The sequence below is a fragment of the Alosa sapidissima genome, chromosome 13 (assembly GCF_018492685.1).
Source record: "Alosa sapidissima isolate fAloSap1 chromosome 13, fAloSap1.pri, whole genome shotgun sequence".
NCBI classification, from domain to species: Eukaryota; Metazoa; Chordata; class Actinopteri; order Clupeiformes; family Clupeidae; genus Alosa; species Alosa sapidissima.
The window spans coordinates 33,430,969-33,447,390 of NC_055969.1; the positions used below are offsets into that span (position 1 = coordinate 33,430,969).

The 16,422-nt window shown below is 50.3% G+C and overlaps 1 protein-coding gene across 24 annotated transcripts in view; it reads left to right on the forward strand.

The window, feature by feature from the left end:
- The window catches only part of tcf4 (transcription factor 4), a 162,241-nt gene that overhangs the window by 106,442 nt on the left and 39,377 nt on the right, over positions 1-16,422 (forward strand). For all 24 annotated transcript variants that reach the window (XM_042058469.1, XM_042058470.1, XM_042058476.1 and 21 more), the window contains 3 exons: positions 14,172-14,277; positions 15,155-15,288; positions 15,562-15,697. In XM_042058469.1, coding sequence (XP_041914403.1) covers positions 14,172-14,277; positions 15,155-15,288; positions 15,562-15,697 — 376 coding nt within the window. The remainder of the gene's footprint in view (positions 1-14,171; positions 14,278-15,154; positions 15,289-15,561; positions 15,698-16,422) is intronic.

The following is a 16,422-nucleotide window of genomic DNA, read 5'->3' on the forward strand; positions in this document are numbered from 1 at the left end:
TAATGTGAGGCTGATTGTGTAGTCTGAAGTGGAGTTTCATCCATATGTTCATGGTTAAAGCCCCACGTCAGATGCAGTCAGGAGGCAGCTCCACTCTTACTCAGGATGCATCTTAATACCAATTAACTCCAGACAGAGCCGTGTAGAAGGAGCGGCCTGTTTGTGTTGCTTCTGAGGTGCTGATGTGTGTGTGTGTGTGTGTGTGATTAGAATTCCTTCTTCCTCTAAAACCTTCATATTGCTCTCTTCCCCCCCCCCCCCCCCCCCCCCCCCCCCCAATTGAGTAATCGATGTGTCACAGAGAACAGCCATTCCAGGCTGCTGGTTGTAATATTTGGGTTCGATGTTTCTCCATGTTTTCAGGAAGACTTAAGTGCTCTCAGAGCATGTGCATCAGTTTGTTTTGTTCAGAGCATGTGCATCAGTTTGTTTTGCTGTGTGGTGGGTTTGAACGCAGTGCTGGCTGGGTGATTGGGTGATACGGCTGGTTTGCAGACATTGGACTACACACAGACACACACATACATACATACACACACACACACACACACACACACACACTCTCTCTTTCTCTCTCTCTCACACGCGCACACACACACACACACACACACACACACACACACACACACACACACACACACACACACTCTCTTTCTCTCACACACACACACACACACTCACACACACACACAAGCATGCACTTGTTCTCTGTGGCGTAGCTGCAAGTGTGATTAGTAAAAATGCTGCGGCAGTTTTGTCAGGCTTCCCAAAACGAGGGAGGCAGCGGCAGCAACATGGCCGCGTGCAGCAACATGGCAGCGGCAGCAACCTCCACAGCCGTCCGCCCGCCTGCCCGTCCGCCCGCCTGCCCGTCCGCCCGCTAGAGGGAGAGGCCCAGCCGGCCGGCCCAGCCCAGCCCACAGATGCTGCGTGCTGCCACACATGCCAGGTGGCAGCAGGGCGAGCGGAAGAGAGGGGAGGGGGAGGCCGAGGAGGGAAGTGGCTGGAGGAGTACTACACCATTTACACCATCTTTCTCTCATGTACAATGGCTGATGGGATTTTTTTTTCCATCATATATCGCCTGTATCTCTGCATGTGGCAGAGGTCTGCTGTGTGTGTGTGTGTGTGTGTGTGTGTGTGTGTGTGTGTGTGTGTGTGTGTGTGTGTGGAGCTGATTGTACTCTGCGGTGTGCATGAGAAAACAGCTCGCTGAAACTTTGAGATTGCTCTTAATTACTCCCATCAATTGATTATTTATGGTGGCAATTAATCGACTGTCAGTGAGCCAATTGGCTAGTCCCCAACTTAGGAAAACTACTGAGCAGGTTCCTTGTATTCCAAATCACCTCCCCCTCTTCTGTCTTTCACTCCTTGTCTCTCTCTCTCTCTCTCTCTCTCTCTCTCTCCTCTCTCTCTCTCTCTCTCTCTCTGTATTTTTTCTTCATGTTTGAATAGCCGCATTCGCCATCAGCCTCTTATCTCTCTATAATCATTTGAGAAAGGGACAGAATCAGGCTCTTTTATCACGGCTTGGCTACGAGCCTACTGCTGTGAAGACGCTACCGCTCTTGCAGGCGGCCATCTTTGTTCGCTCCCTCTCTCTTCCCCAAGGTTAAATCTGTGCGGGCGTGCGGGGAGTCCTGCTTAAAGCATTCCAGATTTCCCCCCTATCTCTGGGAGTAATCCTTATAAATTGATTTGGCACGTGGAGCGGCGCGTCGTCCGCTGGGCTGTGCCGGGGTGTTTGCTCAGAGCTACTGGGTGAGGCCCCCGCTCTCGCTCTCGCTCTCTCTCTCTCTCTCTCTCTCTCTCTCTCTCTCTCTCTCTCTCTCTCTCTCTCTCTCTCTCTCTCCCTCTCTCTTTGGTGGCGGGTACACTAGCTGCCACATCGCCTCCTCCACCACCACCAGAGATGGGCTCCACAGCAGCCACACCCAGGAGCCTGTGAGCGTGTCCTGACTTGTCTCCAGGACCCCTGCCTGCTCACGGGAACGGAATAGACCCTTTCAAGAGAGTTCCATTATCAGCATCTTAGTTGGCCCCACAAGGCTTCCGTTTTAACATTCCATATGTTATCTTAATGCAGAGGAAGTAGATTGGGAACCAATAGAACGTTCAAGCTTTGTTTTTGTTTTTATTGTTGAAAGGGTCTATAGAGAGGGCACCCTTGTCTCTGTTGTCTGCAGGATCTCTGTTCTTTGCACACTGAAACCCTGGTGCGTTCTGTGGTGTCCAATGGACCTCAAAGTCCAATGTGTGTGTGTGTGTGTGTGTCAGTGTGTGTGTGTGTGTGTGTGTGTGTGTGTCAATGTCAATGCATCTCCTGAATTTTGGCTGACCACACTTCACATTCACTGATTTCTCTCCATCCAGGAATGAGTACCCTAATCCAACCTGGAAATTCTGGACATTCTGCTTGTTTGTGTGTGAGTGTGTGCGTGTATAAATAGCCTTGTGTATCTTGAGCCTCATGACAAAGCTGTGTTGTGTGGAGAGAGGGGAAGCAGTAATGAGTGCTGGCATAGGCTGACATATGGCAGTAATTAAATTAAATTAGGAGAAGAAAAGGCTATGGTCACTTGCCAAAAGCGCTATACCTTGAAAGGATTTGCGAATAATAAAAAGCCTCTTATTCAGCTCCGTCACCTGTGGAAATGTGCGTCTCTCTCTTTCATTTACTTTCTCACTCAACACCCTTTCTCTCTCGCCCTCTTGCTATTTCTTTTTCTTGCTTCCTTTCCTTACCTCTCTCTCTCTCTCTCTCTCTCTCTCTCTCTCTCTCTCTCTCTCTCTCTCTCTCTCTCTCTCTCTCTCTCTCTCTCTCTTCATCCTATAATAACCAAATGCCCAGCTAATGGAGGCTTTGCCTATCTGTCACCAGCACTAATAACACAGAGCGCTGTTCTCTGACAGGACTTCAGGATCTGAAATGACCTCTTTATATCCGCCTCCCCAAAGCCACTTGGCCGAAGTTACAGTCTTTTTGCTCACTTCTGACTTTTGTCACACTGTTTATTTTCATACCTTCCAGACTGTTCTTCTGCTATCATGATTTTGTGGTGCCATGAAGAGAGGCTCGGGCAAAAGTGGAATTTCAGTCCTGTGTGTGTGTGTGTGTGTGGGTGTGTATGCCTGCCTGCCTGTGAAGCTTCCGAATGTCATTACTGCAGACACACATACACACACACACACACACACACCATATATATATATATATATATATACAGTTAGGGTAGAGATGGCCGATTGCTTTGCCCCTTCCCAAACAGCGAGAGCTGCTCAGTGTAGCTTATTAACGGTCTGCCCTGCCCCTGGCCATGCGTGCTGCCGCCTAAAGCCATTTCCTGCTGGCGGACGGCGCTCTCGCAGACCCATTACGGAGCACATTACTGGCCGCTCGCCCTCTCCATTCTCCCTCGTCTCCCTCACCCCCGTCTGCGTGCTGCTCTCATTCCCGGCCCATTCAGATGAGCGTCCACTCCGCGCGCTCTCCCCATCCTGGCGGTGAGATCGCGCCGTGCGGATGGATTCCATATCCCCCCCCACGCTCGGCGCGAAATTGAGTGGTCCTCCACACAGAAAGGCGGCGCGGGGTCCAGGGGGCCTGGCCTGTCAGGTTGATGTATATGGCCAGCCTTGCCGAGATGCTGGCCACCACCTGCAGAACATAACTAGTATTAATGCCCTGTGCTCGCATTCGGGCCAATCGATATGGAGAAAACAGTGCTGACCCATTGTTCCTCCATTGCCTTGCCCCTGGTTTTAAAATAAAAGCAGGTTTTAATGTAGGCAGGGACGTGCGTGGCTCAGGGTTTGGAGGTTTTTAGTGCCACATGGTCTGGTTGTTATGACCAGACTGGTATTCAGCTCTGTGGAAATGATCAGTCATGGAAGACTCACGTTTTTGAGTCACTCGCTAAATAGTCGTCGGAGACAGATGTAGAGGCACATGGTTAACATACAGCTGTGTCTGTAGCTGTTTTGCTCGGGGGGGTTGCCCTGACCAGCTTTGCTGTAAAGTCGCCTTTCCAATTTCTGCATCAGGAGGAAGAGAGCTTTTTCTCCAGGAAATTCATTCATTTGCCTTTCTGTCTTTGTCTCGGATGACAAGGAGGTCTTTGTGCGCAGCTCCTGAAAGACCTCACACAAGGCCAGTCACAAAGAGGGCTTCGCTTTTCTGCTTTGTTGTTTATTCTTCTGTCTTAAGCGACGTAGAACTGCTCTCGGCGCCCTGCCTGAATAGACAATCCATTTAAATTGCAGGTGCATTCCACTAGGGGGCACCACCAGTGGAGAGTGCTGTTCTCCGCAGTCTGGACTATAATCAAAAGCAGCTCCAATTTTTTCCAAGGAACAATAGTTTCAGTAAGGAGAGCCCACCTACCCACATAAAAAAAGGACAACACCACCCCTGCATGTTAAAGCTCGTCCTGAGAAAGGTGTTAGGGTGTGAGGCTTGTTGTGATGTGCGCGGCAGCCATTTGAGAGACACAGTTGGGTGGCTTTGCGCAGTCTACCTCAGACCCGGCATTGTTCTCCGTGTCAGCCTTTGCTTTCCTCCTAGCGTGTAGGGGAGCCGCTGTCTCCTACCTGGCACCTCACCAAGGGCCCGGGCAGAAAAGAAAAGAAAGAAAGAAAGAGAGGGAGTGCACAGAGGGAGAGGAAGAAAGAGAGGGAGTGCAGAGAGGGAGAGGAAGAAAGCCAGTGGGCTTGAGTGCTTTTTCCGACACCATCTGCGCCACAGACCTCACTGGCCCAGCCCCCCTGGCCCTGTCAATCTCACCTCCTCACAACACGCTGGCCACCAGGGCAGGGCACAAACGAGCATCACTGACCTGATCCCAAGGTACAATATAGCATACCCCCCTGAGAGTGAGGGATAGAGGGAGAGAGAGAGAGAGAGAGAGGGATGGCATGCTCAGCGGCCCCTTTTCAACCCTTCTTCCTGAAACAGGCCCCTGTCCTCTCTTGCATTGCTGCACAATGAGGCCAACCTTTCCCGGGTTAATTTTATCTAATTAGTGGTCAATTAAAAACTGAAAATTGCTGAATAGAATCTCTTTGATCAGGTCCCCCTGGCGCAGGCGGCTTTTGCTTCAGCCCTCTCCACCATCTTGAATTCATTTGGAAGCAGCAGTGTAAACAAGCTAAAATTGGGTCCTGTTTTTTTTTTTTTCTTTCTTTTTTTTTCAAGAGCTGGCCTGCTCAGATGGCTGTGGGATCTCTCTCTCTCTTTTTCTCTTTTCTCTCTCCTCTCTCGCAAACAACACACTAGCTCGCTCACTCAATTTCTCTCAGAAAGCTTTTCAAAGCTACGCACTGAGGCTGAGGCGGAAAGGCCATCGATAATGAAGTGCCAGTATTTTGGATTGGAAACACACACACACACACTCTATTCTGTCCCATTCCCCATACACATTCACTAGCAGTTCTCTCACTTTAGAGGAGTACAGGCAGAGTTTCTGAAGTTTTTCATTCCTGTTTTGTTTTGTTGCTGTTTGTTTTGTGTTTTTTTTATTTTTTTTATTTATGTTTTTAACACCATTATATGATTTCTATCAGTGTTTTGAGGTAGAGTTTCAATTAAAGCATTTTAAACTGGATTTAGCAGGCCCTATCGAGAGCTGAGTAATGAATCACCTTTTGTGGTTGGCTTTAAAGTCATTTTGGCCAGCCCGAGTTTAACTGTGTGTGTCGCTGCACTCCAGGAATAAGTGGAGTGTCTTGATGATTCGGTTGGTGGGCAGATTTGTGGCTGTGAGTGACGCTCGCCTGCTGGATCCTCCTGACTGGAGTCCAGCCGCCGAGGTCTTCATCATGGATCTCAGCAGGAGTCCTGCTCCAGCCTCTCCCTCGACATCCACAGTTATGTGGGCGCAAGACTCTAAATCCCCAAATCACCCCTGAAGATCAGCCTTTAGCATGCTAGCACAGGGCTACAGTGACTGGTACAAGCATTTGTCAAAGTCATACATCGCTCAAGCCTGACGCTTGTGGCAAACATACAGTAGAGGAAGCCATCAGCCTTGGTGGTTGTGTCCTACTTTCAGACTCGACGTACCGCCCCCAGTTGGTGGGGCAGAGTATCACAGTTAATCTGTAGTGCGCAGGCGCTAACCTTAATGATCTAACGCACATTCAGGACAGAAATTGGAGTATGCCTCATGTACGCGTCAAAAATGACGCACGTCTTCGACACGCGCAAATGTGACGGAGGAGTATACCATTTCCTTTAGCAACTGCAGGCCCAGGGCTGAGGTTTCGGGCTGACGGCAGAAGTCTGCATTCTTTCACCTTTTTTTCTCTCTCATTTCACTTGTCACTCACTCCCTCTGAAGATGACATACTGTACGCTCATAGACTTGGCTGTGGAGGCCTCGCGTGCATCTTATTGGCTCAGTGCTCCAGGCAAGTTTAAATCCACATGTTGCTGGAAGAGAGCAAAGCAGGAACTTTAGTTGACATTAAGGCATGTGGCCCTGTACTGCACTCGGCCTCACTGTCACAGTCTTGGCATGGCTCATAAGACACATGCAGCAAAGCATTACTTAGGACCAAACACACATGCACAGCTAAACTTGATATGTAGTGGCATGATCAAAAGTGAGATGACAAGCCTAATTATAGGGACAGAAATTTCCTGCAGTATGTCTTTCTGTGTGTGTGTGTGGGGGGGGGGGGGGGGGGGGTTGTGTGTTGTGTGTGTGTGTGTGTGTGTGTGTTGTGTGTGTGTGTGTGTTGTGTGTGTGTGTGTTGAGTGAGTATTTGACTCTTTGTGTGAATTACTCATGTGTATCTTTCTCGGCCCAGACCAGGTCTGTGTTAATGTGTGTTGACACACAGACAGACTGGGCAAAGCGAACGCTGTTGTTTCTAGCCTGTCCCCCGCTTTTGTCTCGGTGCTGGCCTTTGCTGCCGAGCACTCGACACACACAGCCTCACACTAAGACACTGACACTTCCCACTGTTAGCCAGATAACCCTCTTATCAGCAGGTACTCCCCTCACAGCCCCCCCCCCCCCCTCTGTTTCACCTCCCCTGTGCTCCCCCCCCTCCACTCCTCCTCCACTCCTCCTCCCTCCATGCTGGAGCCTGGTGGGCATCTCCTCTCATCCTCTCACCGTGCACTCGTGTGCTTTCATATCGGCATAGGAGTCTGAGCAAAAGACATTTGTTTATTTCTGATCCAGCCATTTATCTGAATTCAAAGTTCAGTTCCTTGGCGGGAGCTGTTTTGAGTTGTGATTTTATGTGTGAGTGTGAACAGATATTTGTGTGTGATTGTGTTTACTTGTGCTTGGTGCTTCTGCGTGTCTAGTTAAGTCCCATTTGTGCATTTGAGTCGACATATGGAATTTCTCTCTCCAAATGATTCAAAACCTGCTATATAATGTATGCTTTACTGTCGTTTTCACATTGAAGAGTGTTTAAGGCCAGAGCTTGTGATGGCAGCACCCTCTGTCTAGAGGCTTTTCATTGGCCACTGAGAGAGATACAGTACAAATAGAGGCCATAGTTGCCATGGGAAGATAACGTCTGCTAAAAGTCCGCAGTGGTAAGTTTTGAAAAAGACTTTCCAAGATGAAGTCCATTGGAAAGCAACATAAATGACTGAGCTGCAGGCTTGTTTAACACTGGGTGCATAGCCATCCAGACAGTTCCACAGAGATGTGGTCTCTCGGGTGCGATCAGCAGGCAGGCCAGGGAGGAGCTGTGACAGGAGACGGAGGAGAATAGGGTGGTGTTTGCACTGGGAGGAGAATAGGGTGGTGTTTGCACTGGAGGAGAATAGGGTGGTGTTTGCACTGGGAGGAGAATAGGGTGGTGTTTGCACTGGGAGGAGAACAGGGTGGTGTTTGCACTGGGAGGAGAACAGGGTGGTGTTTGCACTGGGACAGAGGGTGGTGTTTGCACTGGGAGGAGAATAGGGTGGTGTTTGCACTGGGAGGAGAATAGGGTGGTGTTTGCACTGGGAGGAGAATAGGGTGGTGTTTGCACTGGGAGGAGAATAGGGTGGTGTTTGCACTGGGACAGAGGGTGGTGTTTGCACTGGGAGGAGAATAGGGTGGTGTTTGCACTGGGAGGAGACTAGGGTGGTGTTTGCACTGGGACAGAGGGTGTACTGAGGACTTCGTCCTGCTCACTCTGCGGACCCCAGGCGCAGGCGTCACTTTTTCCTCCCCGCCAGGGCCCAGTCCTGCCTGTGGTTGAGTTAGACATCACACAGCCCCTCCGGCGCAACCTCTGGAAAAGTGCAGCAGTGTGAGTGCTGAACCCTCTGCCCTGTACCCCTGCCACGAGCCCCAGTCCCCTCTCCCCTGAGCTACACCATATGTGTATGGATGACTATAGGGCCTCAGTAAGGCAATGAATGGTACCCTGCGGCTATTACTGCACTGTGTCCTGCAGCTTACGCTCCCTACATCATATCGTCAGAGGACAGCAACCAAGGATCTCCTGCTTGTCTGTATTGCTTCCTGTTGGCTCAGCCAGAAGCAGCGCGTCCGTAGATGCCCTGTGTGCAGATGCCCTCCCTGGCATCAGGGTTTTGGCGTTCCCCAAGCGTGCGCGTGTGGCGCGTCCGCGTCCGCGTCCATGTCCACGTGCCACACATTCCAGATCTCGCCCCTCGCTGCGCCCACCCTCTTCCTGCCCGCGGAATGGTCCGCGTGCTGCAGGGGAAATACCCAGCCATGGAAAAAGCGAGCGCTCTAGAGGAGCCTTTCATCCTGTGGCGGGGGCGAGGGGGAGTGGGACAGAGGCTCTGTGTACGGCTGATTTGTGTACGTGTACGTACATATTCACTTGACACATGCGTCCAGTCATTTTATATATGCACGCATGCAAGCACATGCTCAAGCATGGATTTACAGTTGCATATACAGTATACACATGGCCACATTCATTTAATCTCATTTACACACACATGTAAATGTGTGTGTGTGTGTGTGTGTGTGTGTGTGTGTATACACACACACACTACTACCAGAGAGGGTTAAAGCGGAGCTAGTAATCAAGGATCTTTGCTAATTCTCTGTTAGGTGCCATTGTGCTACACAATCTAAATGCCCAAATGAACCTGAGTTGTAGAAAAGACACTACACTACAGTTGTTTTTCTTCTCAGCTGCCCTTAGTGTGTCCTCTCTCTCTCTCCTTACTGTGTGTTTTCTCTTCCACATGTTTTTCTCCTCACTCTGTTTTCCGCTCTCTCTCTTTGTCCTCCGTGTCCTAGCGCCGCCTCCTTCACACCTCTCCCTCTTTGATCTCTGTTGTCGCACGTTTCCTGGATGCTCTGACATCTGCCCCGTGGCAGTGCGAGGAGTCAACCCCCTCACCCCCACCTCCCTGCCCCCTGTCCCCCCTCACACCCACCTCCCTCCCCCCCGTCCCCCCTCACCCCCACCTCCCTCCCCCCCCCCCCGCCGCCTGCTTGTGGAGGTCTGGCTGTGAGCGTGCTGGGGGGGAGCACCTCCTAACCCCCTCAGTCACAGGTGCACGCTGCAGAGGCGCGCACTTGTCTTCGCATGGTGCGCCCTAATCAAGCAACAGGAAGCTGGGCCTCCTCAGGGAGTCTGACTTCAAGTGTGTGTGTGTGTGTGTGTGCGTGTATGTGTGTGGGATGTGTGCCCGTGTGTGTGTGTGTGTGTGAATGAGTCTGCTTTGGCATGTGTATTTCTCCTCTCTGATTCTTGCTGTGGCTCATGTGGAATCAATTACCATTTGATGGTAATGGTAGGCTCGAGGCTCTCTGTGTTTGAGTGTGTGTGTGTGACTGAGTGTGTGTGTGTGTTTGTTTGTAAGAAAGAGGGAGAGAGAGATTGTATGTGTTTGTGTACACTGGGCATACCGTAGCATATACCTGCTTTTGTGTGTATGCTTCTACAGTATGTGCATAATGTGTGTGCGTACAAAGAGGACTGCAACTGAGAGAAAGTGTGTGTGTGTGTGTGTGTGTGTTGATAATGGCAGCCGCAGGCCTGTGGCATGTGTGTCCTATGAGAAAGCTGTGGAAGCGTGCATCTGGAGCACATTACTACAATTGCAGGTTGATAGAATAAAGTCCAGGGAGAGGTGGGTGGGATTTCCTTCCGGATTGCTCTCTTCTCTCTCTTTTTCTCTCTTTCTCTCTCTCTCTCTCTCTGTCTCTAAATCTCCTCTCTATTCTATTTCCTCTCTTCTCCTTCACACTAACTTTCTCTCTGACTCTTCACCTCACTTTTTCCCTCTGTCGTTCACTCCCCCCATCTCTCTCTCTCTCTCTCTCATTTCCCCCCTTCTCTCTCTCTCTCTCTCTTTCTCTCTCTCTCTCTCTCTCTCCCCCCCCCCCATTTCCCTCTCCCCCCATCTGTTATGTGTAACTTCAACTTCTGGGCTCTTTCTGGAATGGCTCAATACATCAGGACCTGCCTCCTTTTTAGTCAGCAGCCAGCATGTGTTGAGCATTAGAGCTCAAATTAACCTTCAGAGCGGCCGCCGCCCCACTGCAAACAATGCAGCACGGCGTAATGAGCTTCCTGTCGAAGAGCGCTGGTGCCACATAGGGTCCAGCGGTGCGGCAGAGTGAGATGGAGGAGGCTGCGCACACACACACACACTCACACACACACACACACTCACACACCATCTTAATATCAAACCTCTCATTGCCAGTGTTTTCACCTCCTAGGCGGCCATCTTAATATCAATCCTCTCATTGCCATCTTAATATCAATCCTCTCATTGCCAGTGTTTTCACCTCCTAGGCGGCCATCTTAATATCAATCCTCTCATTGCCATCTTAATATCAATCCTCTCATTGCTATCTTAATATCAATCGTCTCATTGCCAGTGTTTTCACCTCCTAGGCTCTCTGTTTAAGGTCACCACATCTTACCTGTCTTGATGCTCAAACAGGATAAGAGGGTGTTGCAGCCATAACATATGTGGCACATATGGGAATGTGTCAGTACTGTACTTAATTACTCTATTTTGTGGTTATTGGCTGTTCATATGAAGAGATGCTGTATGTGCTCAGTTGTTTTTTGGTGTGTTGGTAGGGACGGGGGTGTGTTTGTGGGTGTGTTTACATTATTGCACATGTGTGTATTTATGTTGTGATATTTCTGACTGGGGCTGTCAGAGGCAGGGCTGTGATGTTGGGCGTGTGTGTGTGTTCGTGTGCTTGTCTGTGTGTGTGTGTGTGTGTGTGTGTGTGTGTGCGTGTGCGCACACGTATGAGCACGAGTGCTCTGGCTGCGTCTCAGTTGGAGGCTGGGCCAGTGGTTTTGTCCTGACTCGGTCCAGAGGGCCCAATCTGGAATGCGTTAGAGAGGCTGGGGCCCCAGCACAGGTGCAGTGGGAGGGCCCTCAGGCCGGGGGGCGGAGGGAGGGAGAGAGGGAGGGAGGGACGGAGGGAGGGAGGGAGGGATTGAAGAGAGGGGAAGAAGGAGAGAGGCAGGGCAGGGGTTTCGTGACTGCTTCTCTCGCACGCATTCCAACACATCTGTTTCTGATCAAGGGCAGTAAACAGACATTCCCTCTGTCCCTCACACACACACACACACACACACACACACACACTTTGTCACTCTCTCTCAAGTCCACACTCGCTTTATATATCTTCACATACTTTTCCTCTCATGCTTATAATCTGTCTTACTCACTTCTCATTTTAATTTGTGTGTGTGTGTGTGTTTTCTAGCCATGATGTTGTTCGCATGCCATTTTCAAGTGAATGTCCTCGCTTGTCTTTTAAGGATAGGATGAAGTTTGTAGGTTTGGTGTGTGTGTGTCTGTGTGTTTGTATGTGTGTGTGTGCGTGTGTGATCCCAGCACTCTTGGGCTCATTAAAGGGTCAGTAGGCCGGGGCAAACCCCCACAATCAGAATGTTGCCATCGTCATGGCAACATGTACTCCAGCAGGCCTTGCCATGAGCGTGTGTGAGCTGTTACAGCAGGTCTTGATGTAGTCGACCAACTAGCAGGCCGGGTGTCATACAGGAAGGTGAGGAGCGGAGAGACGAGACGTGGAGAGTGGTCAGATGGAGACTAGCAGATGTTCTGCATTCTCTCTCTTTCTCTCTCTCTCTCTCTCTCTCTCTCTCTCTCTCCCTCCTCTGTGTCTTATTCTCTCTTTCTCTCTTCCGCACTCTTCTCTGCTCCATACAGAGGTTATATTTCACAAATGCTCAGTTGGAGTACCCCCACCCCCACCCAACCCAACCCCACCCCACCCGCAGTTCTGTGCTTGCCGCTGCACCAACAAACAGGCACCAAGACATCCTGGCCAAAAGAACACCTCATAAATCCCATACACAACACAAGAGGCAAAATAAAGCTTCTTACATCTTTGTGCTGGAGGTATTTTCTTCTTTTCATGGGTATGAGGCGCTTTGTTGTCTGTGTGCGTGCAGCCCCCTTGGCAGATATATGTGGTGGCTTTTCAGATGGCTGCTTTTTGAGGGTTTCCTCAGGCAGGCTTGTCTAGTGTCTGGGGCTGACTGACTTCATCCGCCCTGATCTCTGCGCCTCTGAATCATCTAATGGCTCCTCCAATTATGGAACCCACATGGATGGCTCATGGAGGCAAATTGACTTCCTGCGTGAGCGAAGTACAAGATGTCCTCCTGGATAGCGAGGCAGGGGAGTGGCTGAGTGGTGTGTTTGGTGCCTCCCGGTTGCCATCTGGTTGTGCGCAGGTAGCCTCAGCTGCACGAGAGAGGGACAGGTGCACGCTTGAGACTGTGGGAAACATGGAAATTGGGGTCTCACTAGTGCTGGTCTGTGGAGAGGGGGGAGGACAACACATACATTCCTGGCTGTCTGTTCAGTTGTGTGTGTGTTTGTGTAAGTTCTTTGATACTTTGGGGACTTGTAAAACATATGTCTGCAGAGCGCATCTGTCCCAAATGAAGTTTGTCTTCGTATTTTTTGAGCTATTGGCTCTGTGTTCTAGTGTTGATATGTGTGTGTGTGTCAGCGAGTGGGATGGTGTGTCTCTGTGTGTTTGTCTAAGAGAGTCTTCATCAGTGGGGAGCACAAGTGGGTCAATCAACATTCTCATAAACGTGCTTTTATGATCAGGCTCGAAAGTCTCTCTCTTCTTCCCCTCGGTGCGAGTCTCGAGTGGGCAGGGCGGAAGAGATTAGAGGCCCTCACCGCGGCCTGATGGCTTTACCAGACACACACAGCCGTTTGGACTCCGATTTCGCCAGGCCTGAGCAAGGTGCTTCATGGGAAACGCAAGCTCTCCTGCTGTGCTTCCCAGTCACCACAAGCCGCCGTCATGCTGCAGTCTTCGGCCAAACTCGCTGAGTGACTCTGGCCTTTTAAACGTGGACTTCTGCTTTAGAAGTCTGGCTTCAGAAAGTAAGAATCCAAGCACGTATTTGCTCCAAGCATTGACTAAATCAGCTGATTCTAATCAGCACAACTCCTCAGCCAGATACATCCATTAAATGCACAAGTTGAACCAATACATGGTAGAACTTTTACCCTTTGAAGCCAGTCTTTTACACCTCCACTGTAAGGACAGGGTGGCAGTCTAGCAGCGACAGGAAAAGGCTGGACTGGAGTGCCACAGAGAAATTGTTTTGTTTTGCAGTGCAATTGAGGTTATTTGGGGCCTGAATTCTATATCTGTCCATCCACTCTATCCATCCATCCATTCGTTTTCTTAAGCAGTCTGTCTGCTCTGTGATGCACACTCATTAAACAGCTGCCCCTGTCGTGATGGACTGTCCGAGCCCGGAGTGCGAGCGTGCTTCCTGTGCTTCCGTGACAGAATTCCCAGTCTCCCAGTCGGACTTAGCTCGGAGGAGAGAGCTGGCCAGATTGGCTGGGAAAGCACAGCTCCAGAAGCCTGCTAGACCGATCATGTTTCTGGGTGTATTTCCTTCCTGCCTCGCGCATTCCATCAAGCTTGCGCACTGCTTGCTATGTGCCGCCTGTAATAAACGCTTTCTGATTTATTTACAACGACTGATTCCGAGGTGCACCGCAGTTCCAATCTGGAGCACTAAATCTAACGTGGGAAATCAGCTGAATTATTTAGGCTCAGATATTACCAGGGGAGCTCGCTGTGTATTTTGGTGGCTGGTTTGAGGTAGGAAGGAATGTATGTATAAGTGTGTGTGTGTGTGTATACGTACGTGTGTGTGTGACCATACGTTGTCTCTGTGTTTTTCAGGTGTACGCCCCATCTGCGAGCACGGCAGACTACAACCGTGACTCACCGGGGTACCCGGCCTCCAAACCCCCCGCCGGCTCCTTCCCCAGCTCCTTCTTCATGCCCGGTAAGTCACACACACACACCCACACACACTCTCTCATGTGAACACACGGGCCTTGGGATGGGATTATGCAACCATCCCTAAACTCCAGAGTGCTCATGCTTCACATCATAACACTGTAATTCCTTGTTTCACGCATTATTGCTTTCAAACCACAGCCATTATCCCAACTCTAACCCCAGCCAGCAGAACTGACCCTATTGGCATTAAGAACTAAGATTAAGGTTTACTGCCTCTGCTGAGAATTTAAGAATCAGGTTTTTAAGTGAGTAATAACGGTGAATAATTGAATAATGGTCCCGCTTAGTGTCCCGGTGCTTAACTACCACTAAGAGGTGGATTGAGACTCCCTCTCAGAAATGGAAATGTATATGGTTTATGGTGGAGGCGCTCCGGCCAGATAGCCAGTAGGATTGAGCTGTGGAGCCAGTAATCCCTACTCTAATGAGAATGCATCAGCTTTCACTATAATTGAGGCCATGAGTCTCTGTGTGTTTGTGTGTTTGAGAGGGAGAGAGAAAGAGAGGGTGTCTGTGTGTGTGTGTCTGTGTGTGAGTCATGGCCATGTTTTGGACGGTGTCAAGCTCTCAGTGACTTTGTTATTGTGTCTAGACTATGTCTAGACAGTCAGAAACCAAACTGTGCTACTTTTGCCTCTGGTATGATACTTGACTGATTACATCAGGTTAGTGTTTATAGGTTTTGAATATTATTATGGGACTAGAGAAACCTGTTTTTGTGTCACTACCTCATGTAAAAATGATGCAACAAAGTCATAGTTATGTGTGGTAATGGTACATGACGGAAAGATGTTTCTCTCTCTCTCTCTGTGTGGTGTGTGTGTGTGTGTGTGTGTGTGCGTGTGTGTGTGTGTGTTCAGACGGCCATCACAGCACTGACCCATGGAGCTCCTCCAGTGGCATGAACCAGCCCGGCTACAGCGGCATGCTGGGAAACTCTTCACACGGCTCCCAGAGCAGCAGCTACTGTGGCCTACACCCACACGAGAGGCTGGTCAGTACAGCTGCACTCTCCCCCTCCTCGTCATTGTCCTCTCCTGTCCTCTCCTATCCTGTCCTGTCCTCTCCCTCTCCTCTCCTCTCCTGTCCTGTCCTGTCCTGTCCTGTCCTGTCCTGTCCTGTCCTCTCCCTGCCTCCTTCTTCTCACTATTGGTGTCTTTTTGTATACTTTCAACTGTCCTTATAATCTTTCCTGTAAAATGTACCTGTCTCTTCTGAGGTTTGTGAGTGACAGGCCTGTGTGTCCATCTCTCTGTCCCTCCCACAGAGCTACCCATCACACTCCTCGGCCGACATCAACTCCAGTCTTCCTCCCATGTCCAGTTTCCACCGCAGCGGCGGGACCAATCACTACAGCGCTGCTTCCTGCTCCGCCACCACAAACGGCACAGACAGCGTCATGGGTGAGTCGCACTTCCAGTCCAGTCCAGTCCAGTCCAGTCTAGTCCAGTCCCAAGGCCACGTCGTCGTCTTCAGCCCAGCTCTCTATGTTTGTGCAGCTCCCGCTGCAGAGATACTGAGGTCGAGGAGGAGCAGGATCAGTTTCTCTCAGATCGGTTAAGAGGTTCATTCGACATCAGTTAGTGGTTAGTGCTGTCATCCGCGCTCTCTGACGATGACTCATCTGTCTCTTGGGTCTCCTCAAGAGGACGCAACTCTCCGGAGAGACCGAGAGAGAGAATAATTAAGGCTTCCGCAACACAGGCAGCCTAAGGAGGCTCTGCAGCACAACGCTGCGTATTGAGGAGCGAAAGAGTGCGTTTGGTTTCCTTGCTGTCGCATCTCGGATGAGGAGCGTCTTATTCAGCGGGCGCTATGGAGATGGGCGGGCACCAGCACTGACGAGAGCGAGAGAGCGAGCGCGCTCAGAGAGAAAGAGAGAGCGAGAGAGCGAGCGCGCTCAGAGAGAGAGAGAGAGAGAGAGAGAGAGAGATGTGCGATAGCTGAGTAATTACCGCAGGAGCAGATGCCTGCAGACAGGCCCCTCGTTTATTTTTAGACAACTTTTTTTTTCTCTCTCTCTCTCCCATCTTTCCCCTGATCATTACCGCGACCCGCATCTCTCCCTCCCTCTCAACTTGTCTCCAGGTAGCTGATAAAGCGAAGAGATAAGATGGTGTGATTAGAT